This window comes from Hirundo rustica, chromosome 19, assembly GCF_015227805.2.
Source record: "Hirundo rustica isolate bHirRus1 chromosome 19, bHirRus1.pri.v3, whole genome shotgun sequence".
In the NCBI taxonomy this organism is placed as follows: domain Eukaryota; kingdom Metazoa; phylum Chordata; class Aves; order Passeriformes; family Hirundinidae; genus Hirundo; species Hirundo rustica.
Window position 1 is genome coordinate 1,269,579 of NC_053468.1, and position 16,898 is coordinate 1,286,476.

Consider the following 16,898-nt stretch of genomic DNA (forward strand, 5'->3'; position numbering starts at 1 on the left):
TTGTGAGCAGATTTCAGTTTTTAGCATTTTTTTCCCTTTAAAATGTCATGTGTTGGAAAGTCTCCAGACCAGTGATTAATCTTGATTTTCACTCTCCAGTTCCTCACTTACCATTTCCCCGGATGAAGTTTAGCTCCTGATAAATTAGGGAGAGGAGTCTCCTGTGTCTGCCTGCCACTGGAACTGGGATCCAGCCACGGAAGCTGAGCTGGGAGCAGCTGATGGCAAACCTCACCTTTATTTCAACGCGGCCAAACACTCATCAGGAGAAGCAGGAGAAAACATCCTTCAGCCAGAATTGTTTAAAGGCACCGCTGGGCCTTGGGCTGCTGCTGGAGCTCCATTGGCACCGTTTGGAACAGGAAACCAACACATGTTCTGGTTTAATCTTTATTGATTTTTTTTTTTTTTTTACAAGTATAGAATCTCATTTAAATCAGACAGCGATCGCAGCAATCTGCCTGCTCCTCCTCCAGAGGCAACAGAAACTCGGGTGCCTGCTCAGGAGTGGGGCTCCCCCGGGCTCCAGTCACGCTCCAAGGAACCAGTCCCTGCCCCTGGAGCCACGGGAAGGCTTCTCCCAGGGAAGGGCTGGGGCTGGAGCGAGGCCAGGCCTCCGTCACCCACCCTGGGGACAGAGAGGAGCAACCCTGGGATGCAGCATAACCTTGAGGACGGAATGGAGAGAGGCAGGAGTGGGCTAAGGCAGGTCCCGAGCGGAGCCGGAGCTGAGGAACTGCGCGGATCCCGCACTCCCCTGGGGCTGGGCTGGCTGCTGGAATGTGGCACGCACAGCCCAGCCCCGGGCAGGGGCCACCAACAATTCCTGAGCAGCTCCTGGGCTGCCCAGCGGCTTCAACCCTCTCGCTTCTGTCTTGAGCCACATCTGGACAAGATCTGGCAACTTTCCACCCACAAGCCACACTGGCATTTTCCAGGAGTTGAAGTGTATTCCAGGACCATTCCTGGCATGAAATGAGTGAAAAAAGATCTTGTATTTTTTTGTTTTGAATTGCTCGATTTTTATTTTACTTGTGGACTGATTCACTTCTTTTTGTTTCCTTTTTTTTTTTTTTTTTTTCCCTTTTCCCCTTAACTTTGAATATGATTAAGAGCTGACTAAAGATCTCAAACACTATATACCGAGAGTCACTACGGATGTTAAAGAAAACACCAGCACTAGCACCACAGCCCCTGTATTCCTGCCTCCCTGGTGCTTGGAAAACCTGCTGTGGAGCAGGGCCTCGCTAGTGCTGCTCCTGAGCCACTACAGGGTTTTTGCAAGGAAGCAAACAAGCTATAACAAAATATCCAGGCTACTACTGCAGCACGAAGCGCACTTGGGTCATCAACTCTGCCCAATGCCTCTTGGGCCCTTCCTCGGAGGATCCTAATAAACTTGACTAAAAAAAGAAAAGAAAGAAAAAAAGACGGAGGCTTTATGGAAGGAATAAACTTGTAATGAGACCTGGTTTTGCTAAATCAGAGATGCAGATGGGAAATCCCCATAGAGAAAAATGCTTCGAAGGGAATCGTTGGCCTTGCAGGTTGGTGAGGTGGGAACTGAGGTTCTGCTGTATGGTAAAGAACCAAGGTTGGCTGTAGAAGGAGAAGGGAATGTCTCTGGTCGACTCGGAACAGCGCGTCCCTTCTGTTGTGCTTCCCGTCTGCAGTCCCATCAAATTCCCCAGTAAGGCATCAGGGGTCTCCTCTCTCTCTCGTAAACGTCTGGGATGATGCCATAGGGCGTCTGTACCATTTTAACCGAGGTCTTCCCAAAGAGCTTCCTCTCGTAGTCTATCAGCTGCCTCCAGAAGCCCACGTTGGGCCGGATCACGGGGCGCCGCGACTTGACCCAGTTGTAGGCCTCGAAGAGGGAGACCTTGTGGTACTTCATGAGGAAGGCGATGCAGAGCGTGGCCGACCTGCTGACGCCGGCGGCGCAGTGCACCAGGGTGGCCCCGTGCTTCCGCGCCACGCTGTGGATCTTGTCGGCCACGCTGTCGAAGTACAGGGAGATGGGGGCGTTGGGCATGTCAGCCAAAGGCACTTTGACGTACTCAAACTGCGGCCAGTTGAAGTTGGGGATCTCGATGGTGGCGTTGATGATGCAGGTGATGCCCCGGGACAGCAGCAGGTGCCGGTTGGAGGCAACGCTGCCCCGGCTCAGGTACAGCGAGGGCGTGATCTGGGCGATGCCCCCCAGGGCGCCTTCGGAGAGCATTCGCGGAGCCATCAGAGTTCTCGGCAGGGAGTTGTGGCTTCTGGAGGTCATGGAGGATCTCGGCACTCAGGCTTCCATTATGGGAAGAGAGCCACGGGGATCTTCAGCCAAGGGAGGGATCGTCTGGCCTGGTGGTGGCAGGACACTTAGTCACTGCAAAACACAAGTGAGGCCGCGTGAGCGGGGAGCCGTCCCTGACCCGCGTCTGTGCCGGGGAACAGGAAAGCCCAGCTCGCCCTGCTGTGGCCTGGCACGGCTCCGTGGGGAACGTGGGGCTGCTTTCACAGTGCTCATTACCACGGTCCCCCAGGCGCTGCCCGGACAGATAGCAACAAAAAAAATCTTCCAGCCTAATTAGCTCCAATTACTCGCCAAGGGTTTACCTGTGGGCCCGGACAGCATCTCACCCGGACCAGCACGTGGAAGATGAGCTACACCTTTTCCATGCTTAAACACAACAGCTTCACAGCTGGCCACAGTTCAAAGGGATGGTGAGAACAGCAGATGCCAGCAATTTCCAGCACGCTGCCCTCTTACCAGTGCCACCCTTCTCCTTTTTTAGGTGTAGGAAAGGCCCCGCCAAAGCACATAAACAGAGGAAAGTCGCTCATTAGGAAAGGCGGTGAGTCACGTCCATCCTCATCAGTCCTCAGCTCTCATGGAGGCAGGGCAAGTGTGGAAAGAGTGACCTGGTTATGTCAGAAGCTGGGAGTAAAACCCAAGAGCAGAGGCTGGGACAGGGGAGGCTCTTGTCCTGCTTTAATGCCTGACTAATGCTCGGCAGAGACAGGCGCTGCAGAGGCCTGGGAGGGTCCCTGCTCTGACCCCCCTGAGCCTTTGGGGCGCCTCCAAAGCCAGGGGAGAAGCTGCAGGTGAGGGGATGAGCCCTGCAGAATCAATCATTTGCCAGTCTGTTGTGTTTGGAGAAGGGCCACAGGAAAGGCTCCTGTCTGTGCAGGCTGGGCAGTCCCTGCCAGGTACCTCTGAGCCCACCCTGGTGGCACTGGCAGACCTGAGGTCACCTGGGGGATGCTCAGGGCCTTGGGAAATTCTTAATTATGTTAAGAGGGTCCTTTAAGGGGCTGTGGCTTCCCCACCCCTCAGCTGTCTGCCCTCATGTCATGCTCAGGGAAGCACTGGCAGGTCCCAGCAGTGGCTGGTGGTGCTGCCAGAGGATTTTTGGCTCTGTGGTACAGAAACTTAATGAGCATAACGTGGCCTCTTCCGTGGCTCTTCCCGGCTGCTTGAGCAGCTCCTGGAGCTGTGGACCCAAAGCTGCAAAAGTTCCTGCCCCAACAAGGTTTTTGCTGCAGCTACAAGCGCTCAGCTTCCTCTCCACTGCAGTCACCCAGCTGGAGCAGCAAGGGAAGGTGTGGTTTTTTCAAAGGAATAAAGTTCTTTGAGCAGGGGAAATCCCTGCTCTCAAGCAGCTCTTACTGACAGTGCAAAGGATTGAGGCACTTACGCTTGGTAACAAAGTCCTGCTCTAAATCACCGAGTGGCACCTGGGCGCTCTGGGCTGCTGGGGCTGGGATGGCTCACGGAGTGTGTCCAACGCTGAGCTGGGGAGAGAAAAGAGCATGGATTTTACTGGGATCTGTGCTGGACTTTAATGAGGTGGGTGTCCAAGAACTGGGAGGGAGGACCACAGCTTCCCCACAGAGAGACTGAGGACTCGGGGTGGCATTTGCTGCCAGCAGCGCGATGTCACCAATTCCTGCCAACACAGCGCTCAAAATCACGGTGAACCCGGAGGAATCTCAGGCTGGCACAGAAATCACGGCGCAAAAAAAAAATTAAGTCATTTAAGTAATTAATTTGCTGTAATGTCTCTTTTAGCATCTACCCAGGCCCAGAAGCTGGGGCAGGTCTGTGTCCTTCTGACAGTGCCCAACTGGGGCCCCCTGTTCCCTGTGAGTGGGAAGGGGCAGAGCTGATGCCAGAGCCACAGCACCCTGCTCCCGAAAAGGGGCCAACATCCCCTTCTTTCCCCAGGAGCCCCCAGAGTGGAGGTGAATCACCTGGGAAACGCTGCTGGACCTGGGCAGAGAGAGAGCAGCTCCTGGCCCAAAGCAGCTGTGAGCGAGGCAGAGCCTCCAGCTGCTCCCGGGGGAGCCGGGGTGCTCCTGAGGCGCTTTGGGAAGGGCTCTGCTGCTTTCCATAAAGTGATTCCTGTTTGCAGGCAGGAACTTATCCGGGGATTTGCATGTGACAGGCTGGGCTCGCTCTGCAAACTCTGGGGCTGCCACGCCAGCAGCAAAGGAGCAAACACCTGCTCATCCCGTCCCATCCCACCCAATCCCATCCCATCACATCTCCCACTGTCCCAGGGTGCTCCAAGCCCTGTCCAGCCTGGCCTTGGACACCTCCAGGGATCCAGGGACAGCCACAGCTCCTCCATCCAACCTGCTAATCCCAGTTACACCGACATCCCCAGGGCTCGGAACGGCCGACACAGCTCCCCCCCAGTCCAGAGCAGCTCTCAGCCAGAAGGACGGAGTATTTTGGAGAGAAGCTCATGACTTCAGTGGGAGATGAGGCTGCTGTGCCCGGCGCTGGGGGATGTGGGTGCCGGTCCCCTCCCGTGCTCCGGCGCTGGTAGCGGGAGCCGGCTGGGATGGATGGCACCGACGGCGACGCGCTGTCTCGGGCATGTGACAGAGCCACGCTGCTGCCCACACACACGGGGCTGAGCAGCTGCTGGCGTGCGGGGAGCTGCGAATGGAAGGGGCCTCGTCTGCCTGGCTGCACCCCTGCATCCCTCCCGCCTGCCCCACAGCCCCCTTTGGCTCCCGTGAAAGCCCCTTTGCCTTTCCCAGCGCACCCCGCTGAAATCCAACACTGCTGCTCTTCACGCAGCCATTGCCGTCATTGTGCTGGGGCAGAGAAAGAGAAAAGGAATGAAAAGCCTCTGCCCAGCCGTTGTTGAGCACAGGGGAAAAAAAAAAAAAAAGAAGAAAATCGCTGAAGATGGAACAAAGCGCACACGCAGCCTGGCGTGGCTGTGCCTGGGAAGGCCGATGGCACAAGAGGCTCCTGGAGGGGCACAGGGAAGGGCACCAGCTGCCCCTTCAGCCTCTGCACTGCCAGGGTGCAGCACCTCACGTGAAATAAAAACCCCACCTCTTCTCCCACGTCTCCTTGGCTGGGGTTTCTGAGCGATGGCGTTGGCTGGGGAGTCACAGCAGCCCAGAGCCGGTGCCCCGGGCTGCTGGAGCCGGTGCTGACTCTCCTGCCCTGGGGCTGGACCCACAACTGTCCCCAAAGCAGCACTGGAGCCCCTTCCAAAGGAGCCGGAATGTCACTGGGGTTTCCTTTTCCTGCAAAGGGCCAGCACCCCCAGAGGGTGCAGAGGGTCCTTCGGGAGAAGACTGGCTGGCAGTGGGCTGGTACCAACCAGGAGCTCCTGCCATCACATCCTCCCTTCTCTGAGCTGACTCCAGCTAATGAATGAATTCATCTCGTACCTGACCCACACCAAATCCCTTTCCACACTGTGCCTTGGTCTTGCCCATGCGCTGGGATGCCGGGGTGGCAGCGGGACCCCGGGGTGGCAGCGGGACCCCGGGGTGGCAGCGGGACCCTGGGGACCCTGGTGCAGCGAGGGCAGGACAGGAGCAGCCTCCTCCCTCGCCGGCAGACTGGTGGGTTCTGCCATTTCCCTCCTCTGCATAATCAGGGGTGGGGGAAGCCAGTGGCTAATTACAGCCTGGAGAACACTCTGCTCTTCAAAGCCTCCAGGTCCTTTCGCAGCGCTCCTGGCCAGCACCATCCTCAGGTTTATGGCGAGGGGATGCTTCTCCAGCACCCACCCAGCCTGGATCTCATCCTGCACCCCTGGCTCTCCGCTGGGTCCTTCTGCTGCACCTCCAGGCTGTTTTGTGGCTCCCCAGTCTCAGGAGGAGGTGCAGGTGCCTGGCCCGGGGTAGCTGCTCCCACGGAAGGCCGGCTGTATCGCACCAGGGCCGGATCTCCTGGCCTCAGAGCAGCTCCTTTCCAGGTAAGAGGATTTCCAAAGCAGCGCAGCAATCCCAATGCCGTGGTTGGTGTTTCGGTGGTGCAGCCCCTCGGAAAGGTTGCTGCTGGCAACGCTCTGCTCTTCCAAATCTTGCAACAGCTGGAGTTTGTTTCTCTTGCTTTCATTCCTGGGAACGCAGTCCTGTTAACAAAGGCTGAAATTCCCATGGGAACGTACTGCTGGTTCCTTCCTGGGCCTCCTGAGAAAGACTTGAAAACACCTCTGGAAGCTCAAATGACAAACAGGGTGAGTTTGTGAGTTAAATACTGTGATCTCCAGGACAGGAGGGAGAACTGGTTGGGCTCTAGACAATGAGTTGGCAAGTCTGAGCTTCTGCCTTCTTATTCTGCTGCTGCTGGGTGGCTTGCTCTGATTTTTAAGGTTTTGTTTGTTTGCTTGTTTGTTTGAACACAGCTCCTCTGCTTGAGAGCAGAGGCTGTGGCTTGTCCCTGAGGGAGTTGAGTTTCTGTTGGGTTGTGTGGCAGTAACACAACCATGGGCTGGTACCTGGGCAGGTGAGAGCTCCCCCAGGCCTCTCTGTCCCTCTGGAACGTGGGTTTAGTGCAGGGTGGGCCCTGCTCTGCTCAAGGAGCAGAGACACTGAAGCCCCTGGTTTAATTCCCAGATCATCATCTGGGATTCGAAGCAGGTTCGTGGGCTGGGTGTGCAAAATGTCAGTACTGAGGCAAGGCTTCTCCCCCCTCCCTCCCGGGAGAGGAAAAGTTATTCATTTTGGAGATGACAAATGCTCTCTAATCCTGCAGTAAAGAGAAGAGTCAATATCGCAGGCGCTGAATGAACGAGCCTGCTCAGGGCTCTTCCCAGCCAGGCTGAACAGCAAATTGCTTCAGAAATGGTCCTGGAGAGTGGCATTTCAAATAAATTTCAGCAGAGAGCACAAACTGCAGCCATTCTCGGGTCAGGGCTCGCTTGTGCTGAGTCCAAGGGAGCCCAAAGCAGAGCCGGGAGGGGAGAGGATGTGTGGGAGCGGCCGGCTCCTCTTCCAGCCCTTTGCTCTGCCGGGGCTCTGCTCTCCTGCCTTTGCTTCTGCTCCTGGAGCCATTACAGGCTCCTCTGGTGGGGGTCAGAGCCATCAGCACATCCTCACGATGGAAAGGTCGAGAGGCTCAGGTTTGGAATGGGAAAGGAAGGGGAGCAGGCGGGGTGATGCGGGCTGAGACAGAGGATGCTGTGACCAACCCCTGATTGATTCTGCTGGCAGCCTGTGCTGGCCTCTCCGAGCAGGATGGGAGCTGTCAGATGTTAAATCAAGATAATAATCTGTCTGCCCGGAGCTCCGAGCAGCCCCGGCTGCTTGTGCAGCTCCCAGCACAGCCGGGTCCCCGCGCTCGCCAGAACACACCAGCAACTTCCCAGAGGATCCACAAAGAGGGGAATCGTGCCCAAAACGCACAACAAGACACCCTGCAAACAGTCCCGGGCTCTCCCGGGAAGCTCAACGACCCCAGATCGGGCAGTTTAGTCCGCAAGCACGGAGTCCTGCCTCCGCCCGTGCCCGGAATCCAGGCTGCTCCCAGAGCCGAGGCAGGGCTGGCCATCCCTCGGGAGCGGTCCCAGCCCGCTGCCTTCAGAGGGGTGACAGCCGACACTGCTGCGCCACGGCCCGCGTCCCTCCCGCCGGCAGCAGCGCGGTGCCCTGGGCGAGGCCAGGGCCGGGCAAGGCTCAGCCGCTGCCCCGGCCGAGGATGAGCCGCCCTCGCCGCTCGGCCGGGCTCTGCCCCCACGGCAGCTCCGAGCCTCCCGGGGCTGGCACCGGGCTCAGCGGCGGTGACTCTAACCCGGCCCCGGGTGCCCGGCCAGCGCTCTGCCGCCTCGCTCCCCGACTGCCATTCTCCCAGCAGGAAAAACGGGCGGTGAGGTTTATGCAAAGATCCGTCTGAGGATGCCGCTCGGCCCCACGGGCAGGGCGCCAGGCTGCCAGGCAGGGCAGCAGCTCGGCCGCCTCTGGATTCCCGCTGCCACCATCTCCTGCCACGGCGGAGCTGCCCACGGCCCCGCTGCGATCCCGCCACGCAGCCACCCCCTCCGCAGCAGGAGCGGGCACCGCTCCCTCCCCAGCTGGATCCTGCCAGCTGCCAGCCAAACCTCTGGCCACAGGGAGAGCTCCCGGCCGCAGGGACGCAGCGAGACGGGCAGCGGGCGCAACCCGGAGCGCGCTGGTATTTATAAATCCTCGCTCTGCTCCGAGGACAAGCCTCCCTCGGCAAGCAGCAAGAGGATTTGATGCAAGAAAAACAAACCGCTTCTTCTAAACGCCACGTCTGTGCTTTCAGAGCCACGGGCTCTGCGCGCCACGCTCTGCGCGCTGCTCGCTGGCAGAGCGCAGCGGGGGCACGGGGCTCCCCAGCACGGAGCCACCTGCATCCTGCTCAAAAACTCCTGGTGGGTGCATGAAATGCTTTAAAAACCGCAACCAAGCTGCGAGGAGGCACGAACGGGAGCCCAACAGTTGCGTGCAGCATCAGTTCCCTACTCGGCTGAGCACTGAGGGCTGTTTTCCAGCCCCGAGTGGAGATACCGCCTCTCCTGGAGCACTACAGGTTATTCCAGCGCCAGCTGATGGCATCTGGATTGCAGGTGGAGTTCAGGAAGCTCCATCCCCTGCTGCCTGAGTCCAAGTGTGACCCCGGGGGACGTGGATGGGGAGCAGGGGGGGCACATTCAGGGAGCACGCCTGGCTCCGGCTCCCGGGGTGCTGCAAGATGGAGCCTTGTTTTTTCCGGAGCCGTGCCCTGCGCAGTCACAGCTGACAGGAGGGACACAATCTCTCCCCTGTTAGCAGAACAAAACACCGGGACCTGGTGCGTTTGCTCGTGTGTAGCGACCCTGCCGGGCCCAGGGCTGTGCCTGCTGCTCGTGGGGCTCTGCCCCAGAGCCCGTAAAATTGAAGGCAGCTGCAAATTCACTGCAACGTGTGCTGGAAACGCTCCGGTGCCTCGGTGCTGGCCTCACCCGGGCCTCTTCCAGGGGCAGTGCCAACTGCTGCGTGCTCTCAGCTGCCCGGCATCTCAGGGGGTCTCAAAGCTGGCACCCTGACGAATCTGATGGCGACACATTCTCCTCCAGAGGAATTCCCGGCGGGCAGGGGCTGCCCACGCTTTCCCCACGCTTCCCAAGGCCTGGCTGCACCAGGGTGGGAGCAGCGGGACGTGCCCGCAGCAGCTTAAGGAATGAGGTCACCTCTGAGCACATCCGTGGGGTTGTGTAGGGTAACAGAAAGCAAGGCCAATTTTAATCAATCAGGGGGAAATAGAGTTGAGGTGTGGAGCTTCCCCTGTGAGCAGCGCGGGGCCAGCGCCCCTCAGCTCCCAGGAGGTCGCTCTGGCTGCTCCTGGCTGGGGAAATTCCCTTTTTCAGGAATGCTGTGCAAATTCACATTTCCTCCATGAAGGACTCCTGCCCCCGAAGGGAAGGACCTGCTGAACCCCCCCTACACTGCAGGGTGGGATGGTGAAAATAAATGAGAATTAATTCTCATGAGCCTGGGAGCCCTGTCCCTCCTGGCCCTGGGGTGACTGCGGCAGCACCTGTTGATCCTTCCCACTGGGAACCCCAAACCTGCCTGATTATTATGGTTTTATGCTATTTTTAAAGCAGGGGAGTAGCTGTGTGAGCCGAGCCCACGCGCTGCCTGCACTACAGGTGCCCTGGGAAGGGTGGGCAGTGCCTCTGCCTCCCAGTTCCTGGCTTTATTCCCGAACATCCAGGGAGCTGGGGCTCCTGTTCAGGGATTCCTCAGCTATTTCCAAATGCCAGAGCCCTCTCTGCTAGATGTTTCCCTTCGTGCTACGGTTGCTCGGAGTGTTTTCGAAGTGATAAATGGGTGTGTGTGTGCTCTGAGGGTTGTGTACCTGGAGAGGAGGGGCTGGGAGAAGCTCCCGTGCCTGCTTTGAGGTGTTACCCCACTCCTCCAGGGAAAACCACCCTGGAAGGAAGGTCCTGGAAGGCTTGTCCGGTGAACAGCCTTTAGCAGATGGCTCTGGTGGGGTCAGCGTGTGGTGCCCCCAGACCCCACTGCCCTGCCCAGGTGCCTTCTCCCCACTCCTCATTCCCAGCCTCCTCCTGCATGCCCAGGCGAGCGGGTAGCTGGTTCCCTGGGACAAAGCCGGTTCTGGCCCCCAGAGCAGAGACCTGAGACTTTTTTGTGCCGGCTCTGCATCCCTTTCCTCCCTCCCATAGAGCCTGGCTCAGGCAGATCTCCCCCCTCACCCTGTACGTTTCTAGCACCAGAGCAGCACGAGCTCTCTGGCTTTCCAGCTCCGAGGTTCCAGCTGGGATCAGGTATTGAATTAAGCCATGCAAATTCCCATCTTGCCCTGACCAACGAGGAAGCAGTGCCAGAGCCCCGAGCAGACCCCGCAGCGCGACCAGGGCTGGGATGAAATCCCCGGGATTTCACCTTTGTTCCTGGAGGAAATCGGGATGTCTGTGTCCCTGTCCAGGACTCAGGCGAGCCCTCGGGGGCAGGAAGGACAGGCAGAGCTGCACGTTCACACCTTCCAGGCATAAATCGATTAAAACCTGCTGCATTACTGCTCCCCAGACGTTCACCAGGGTCACGTCAGCCAAGTCGTGGCAGCAGATCTCTCAGCCAGCGGGGAACAGCACATGTCCCCCAAATAAGGGATCCTTCCTTCTCATTCCTGGGGAAGCAGAGCGCCACAGAGCCCGTCCCAGCCACCGGGAACACAGCAAACACCAAGGTTTACAGCGAGGCCCGGGGGAGGAATCTACTCCCTGCCAGAGCAGGGGCAGCTGATCCGGTGTATCATAAGGGAAAACAGTGTTTTGGCAGTGCTAATCCTCCACCATTCCTGAGGCAGGGGCATTAGGGATAAACTGAACCTGCAACATGATATTAGGGCATCCGCCAGCACTCAAACCTCCAGAATAAAAGGTTCATTTGCTGCCCAGTCGAACAGGTTATAATCCTGCCCCATCTCCCTACAGCCAAATGCCGCTCATTGATTACTGGTATTGCTCAAAGCAGCTTCTCCGGAGCTGAGTCAAGGGCCGTGCACGCAACCCGGCTGGATGTGGGGCCGGGCAGCCGCCGGGCTTTGGGGGCACGGCGGTGCCCCGGGAGCCGGGGGTGCGGAGGGGACAGGCGCTGAGCCAGGAACGGGTGCCGACAGCAGGATCCAGGGATGGAGCCCTGCCACAGCGCAGCCCGCGGTGGGGCCGGCTCCGCGCCGAGGAACCCCCGGAGCTGCGCCCGTGGCCGCTCCGGGGCAGCTCGGAGGAGCCCCGCGCTCCCCCGCCGGGCTCCGAGCGGCGGCCGCCGCGTTCTCCGCCGCTCCTCCGGGCACCTCCGGCAGCGCCGCCGCTGCCCCGTCCGGCCGGGCACCGAGCCGCTGTCCCACGGCACGGCCCCGCTACCCCCGGATCCGAACCTCCCCGCCTCCCGTCCCGTGCCCCGGGGGCTCCGTACGCGAGCGGGGCAGGCTGGGGACAGCGAGCACGGCCGGGCCCCCCCAGCCCTCGCCCCTCAGCCCTCACGCCCCGGCTCCCCCCGGCCCGGCCCGTCCCTACCATGGCTCCCGGGCCGCAGCTCCGCGCTCCCTCGCGGCCGTGGCGGCGGCGGGCCGGGACTTTTATCGTGCTCGGCCGGCTCCGTCTCGGCGGTGCCACCTGACCGCGGCTGCCGGGGCCGCCCCCGCCCGCAGAGCCGCCGTTACCAGGCTACGGGGGGCGGCCCGGCCCGGCCCGGCCCCCGGGCGGGGGCTCCGGGAGACCGGCCCCGCTTAAAGGCGCCGCCGCCGCCCGGCCCGCCGTGTTTGTGGGGACGGGACACGCCGTGGGCGACAGGGGACACTGCGGGGACACTGTGGGGACACTGTGGGGATGGGAAAAAGGGGGCTCACAGTGGGACGGGGCTGTGTGTGTAGGACAGAGCTGTGTGTGGGGGGTCAGGGCTGTGTGTGTAGGGACAGGGCTGTGTGTGTGGGGTCAGGGCTGTGTGTGTAGGGACAGGGCTGTGTGTGTAGGGACAGGGCTGTGTGTGTAGGGACAGGGCTGTGTGTGGGGACAGGGCTGTGTGTGTAGGGACAGGGCTGTGTGTGTGGGGTCAGGGCTGTGTGTGTAGGGACAGAGCTGTGTGTGTGGGTTCAGGGCTGTGTGTGTAGGGACAGGGCTGTGTGTGTGGGGACAGGGCTGTGTGTGGGGACAGGGCTGTGTGTGTAGGGACAGGGCTGTGTGTGTGGGGTCAGGGCTGTGTGTGTAGGACAGAGCTGTGTGTGTAGGACAGAGCTGTGTGTATGGGGACAGGGCTGTGTGTAGGTGTAGGGACAGGGATGTGTGTGGGGTCAGGCAGGAGTGGCCCCGGGGATGGGGACAGCTGAGCGTCCCCGTGGAGAGAACGCAGGGAAGGGGAAAAGTGCGGCGTCCTGCGGGGCGCATCGCGGTCCCGCTGGGGATGTGTGGGGACAAGTGGGAATGGAAAGAAGGGAGGGTTTCGGTGGGGACACGGCAGGTGCCCTGTGGGGATGGGATGTGTCCAAGTCAGTGGAGGGACATGGCAGGGAGAGGGGGTCCCTGTGGGCACAGGGATGTGGCAGGGTCCCAGTGAGGATGGGACGGCGTGTGGGGATGTGGCAGGGCCCAGGACATCCCTTGTGAGGGGTGGGATGTGCCATGTCCCCGTGGGGACCCTGCCGGAGTGTGTGGGGACAAGAAGGGGTCTCTTTGGGGTGCCAGAGTCCCTCGGCTCGATGGGTGCTCACTGGGGAGGGGGCCAGCCCTGAGAGAAAGAGGGAGGAACCTGTTTTTTGTGACTCAGGACATCCCAAGCCACAGCCCCTCCCCACGCCGGGAGCACAGTGAAGGAAGCTCAGGTGGTCCTGAGGCTCCCAGGGCTTCTTGTGGCACCATCCTGGGGGCCAGGCTGGAGCCGTGCCCAGGGCAGCCTGGGCTCAGGTCCCCGTGGAGAGCCGCCGTGGGCTGGGATCCCCAAGGAGGGATGCCATGGCTTAGGGGATCCACACAGCAAAGGCGAGAGAGAGCTTGTCTTTGGCTGCAAACTGTGGGATTAAGGTGAAGACTCTGCTCCCACCACCTCACCACCATGGCAGGGACGGGACAAGGCTGGCACTGGCAGAGGAGGAGGAGGAGGAGGAGGGCAGCCTCTGCCTTAACCCCGCTGCTACTGGAGCGAAGCGTGGCCACCCCAGCCCGCTTTTGTTCCCTTTCTGGTTTTGTTGTCGCACGCTCCGACTGAAATAGCCCAGATCCCTCATAGGAAGCTTCCCCCAGCCCGAGCCCTCGGCTGGTATCTCGCTCGGGCAGGTTTCATGACTCAGCAGCCCAGATGGAGCCGTCCCTCACAGCCCTCAGCTCCAAATCTGTTTATTGCTCCAGAGGCTGTTTTTCCAAGAACCTCGCTGCTTTGTAACAGCCAGAGCTCTCCCTTAAAACCCTGCCTCTCCAGCGAGGGCTCGCGTCACACTCAGCGCGGAGGTGGGCGAGGAACAAAAATAGACAAATTAAGAAAACCTCAAAAGGCCAAAAAAAAAAAAAAAAGAAGAAAATGTGAGGGTTTTGGCTCTCTGTGCTCAAGGTTTGCTTTGCCTCCGCGTTGCATCAGTTCTGCTGCCTTCCTTGGAGCTGCACCGTCTCAGGGGCAGCGATGAATCCCCGGGGAACCACAAGTGTGTGAGGAGCCGAGAGACAGCCGAGCCCCCGGGGTGTCCCCCAGAGCTGGGGTCCCTGGCAGGGCAAGCCTGGGGTGGTGTTTACTGGCCACGGGCAGCGTAGGGAGAGACGAGGATGGGTTTTGAGTGGCAGCCTGTGGGATTCCCTCCGCAAGCGTCTAAACCCCTCATTCCCCCTCACCGCCACGGAATGAGAAAAAGGCTCTTGCACTGCTCATCCTGGGCAGTTTTTAACTAGTCACACAGCTAAAAGTGGTTTTGATGCTGGTACATTTTGTGCTTTTAACCTTCACTCTGCCAGGAGATTTATGTGCGTTTGGTGTGCGACAGAGGATGCAAAGAGGGGAACCTGGGAGGCCTTTGACCCGGGGACACAGCAGGGAACGAGGCTAAAAGGGAATGTCAGCTCCTTCCCACCCTAGCCCTGGCCAGGGGTTCACTCACAGGAGCTGGGGGAACTCGGTGGGTGGCTGGGGCTGCTGAGGGCTGATGTCCTGCCAAAAGCTGTTTTGTCCAGGATGGATGTTTGAGGGGCAGGCGGGACCATGAGGGTTTGATCCTGAGCACGGGGGAGGTGTCAGGCACTGGGTGCTTCCTGGGACAGCTGCTCACTCTCTGCCCCGGCATGGGGGGGACAGCAGGGACTCTGTGGGACCCCCAGCTCTGGGAAGGCAGCCTGAGCGCCCACCTGTACAGCCCAGGGGTTGTGGGGCAGCAGCAGCTCTCCTCTAAAGCAGACACTGTTTTTTCCCCCTTTCCAAAGCAACTGTGCATCTCTTGGAAAAGTTCTGAAGACTGTGTAGGGACAAGATGCTTGGAGTGGTGGCCGATGACATCCCGCGGTGCCTTTGGGGGTGATGGCTTTGGAAGGGTCAGGACTCGGACTCTGATCCTTGTGGGTCGTGATAATCTGTGATTCTGTGAACACACCTTACCCAGCCCAGCCTGGCAGATACCTGCTGGGGTGAGCACGGGCACATTCCCGAAGGGTGCGCATGACCACGGGCCATTAGCTGGTCATTAGGGCTATTATCTTAATCACGGGTGTTCCCCTGCTCCGGGTGTGCTCAGGGTCAGGACTGCTGAGAGGGGAGCTTTACACAGCTGCCATGCATCCCTGCATTCCTCCATCCCTGCATCCCTCCATCCATCCATCCATCCATCCATCCATCCATCCCCTCCAGTTTCCATGGCTACACCAGAGTTTACTCTTCCCTGCCTTCGACCACCTGCACCGGGGTGATGTAAAAAAGGTCCCTGTGTGAGGCGAAAAGCCCAGGGGCTGGGACCTCCTGTTTTGGATGCACAGCTGCATCCAGGGTGGTGGAACCGTGGAGCGACAGGCGCTGAGCGCCCCGGCAGCACCCCCAGCCCAGCTGAGGGAGCCTTGGAGGGGCTGGTTTGGGGTGCTGCCCTCCCCTCCTCTCCTCCCTGACGGCAGCAGGGACCCAGGGGAGGCAGGAAGGATCTTCTGGGGATAAATCCCAGCGTGGGGCCATCGGCCGCCTGGCGCTCGATGCGAGGTGACAGCGCGGAGCAGAGATTCCGGAGCAGGCGCTCGGGCTGCGGCTCCCTAATGGGCGAGAACAAACCCCGAGCTTGGGTCACCACGTGGGGCTTCAGTGGCCGAATGTGGGTCAGCAGAGGCCTCGCTGAGGAGGCAGGAATGTCACAGCTCTGCAGGGGTGTCAAGCACGGCAGGGGTTTGTTCGCTCTCCAGAGGCACAAGGAGCAGGAGGGGAGCGTATTCCAATCCAAGCTCCCTGTGCAGGAGGATTTTGGCTGAGGGGCTCCCAGGATGTCACCATGAGGGTGTGACCCTTTCCAAATCCACGGGGTGCTCTGATCCGTGGGGCCAGTGGGTGAAATGGGAAGTGTTTCCACAGCCCGGCTGTGCTGGGCTGTGGGGAGCCACACGTGTGCCACAAGCTCAGTCACCACCGGGGCAATCCCTGTGCCCTGCCCTGCGTGCCAGGACCCCTGCCTGCTCCTGCCCACCCAGGAAAGGGCTGTCCCCCAAGGCCAGTTTCCCTCTGATGGACTCTGGGTGACCGTGGGCTCTCCAGGGTCAGGAGGAGCAGCTCTGCCGTTTGTGTTTGTTGCGTTTGGGATCCCCTTATCGCGCTGACCGGCCCCTCGTTCGGCAGAGGGATGCAGGGATGCTGCGTAGTGCAGTGTTTTGGCAGCTCCCTCAGCGAGACACAGGGCACAGAGGGGTGCCGGGGTGCTGCTTTGTGTCGGGAGGGTGGGGTGAGTTCCACCCTGCGCTGGCCCGCTGAGTCAGGGGCTGAGCCGTGCCCTGCGCGCCTCCAGCCCAGCCGGGGATGCTCCTCATCCCGCCCCGAGCGCGGGGCCGGGCTCTGGCTGGGCTGGCAGCGAGGGCTGGCACACGGACACGGCCTCGCAGCTCAGCCTCCGCAGGGCCCTCGCTGCTCCCTCCCCATCCCGGCCCGCACATCCCCGCCCGCCTCCTGGGCAGCGGAGCTGGGGGCTGGCCCATCGCAGGGACCCCGGCCATCCCCTGGGGGCTCACCTGGGGCTGTGCCTGCCCCTGCAGCGCTGCATGAGGTGCTCTGAGCTCCCATCCGTTCCCATTTCACTCCCACTGGGGAGTGCTGGCGCCTGGTTCATACAACATTGACTTTCCAGACAGGCTTTGCAAAAGAAATGAGGTGTTGGTGATTGTATGGAGAGCCCAGGAGATGCCAGGGTGCATTCCCTGGAGCTAAGGGTGCTCACAGTCCTCGCTTGTGGCCATGGAGGGCCTGCGGTGGGGGCAGGCATCGTCCAACAGCTCCCACTCCATGAGACCCAAAATGCTGGACACCTGGATACTCTGAGCTGCTGCTTGAGCCCATCTCTGAGCTCCTCGTGCTCTTCCTGCTCCTTGTTGGGTTCCCCTGGTCCTGACCCAGCTCTGCCAGGTGTGACAGCACACGGCCGGGACGTGTCCTGGCCGTGTGTCCCCTGTGGAAGCGTGTTCTCC

At 60.3% G+C, this 16,898-nt stretch overlaps 1 protein-coding gene across 1 annotated transcript; it reads right to left on the reverse strand.

Annotated features, from left to right (window-relative positions):
• Positions 1–374: 374 nt before the first annotated feature.
• Positions 375–11,920, reverse strand: DUSP14 (dual specificity phosphatase 14). Its single transcript, XM_040082368.2, has 3 exons — positions 11,796–11,920; positions 3,690–3,786; positions 375–2,377 (listed from the first exon to the last, which is right to left on the reverse strand). The coding sequence occupies exon 3, from the start codon at positions 2,273–2,275 to the stop codon at positions 1,679–1,681; it is 597 nt and encodes a 198-aa protein (XP_039938302.1). The 5' UTR covers positions 2,276–2,377; positions 3,690–3,786; positions 11,796–11,920; the 3' UTR covers positions 375–1,678.
• Between the last annotated feature and the right edge of the window lie 4,978 nt (positions 11,921–16,898).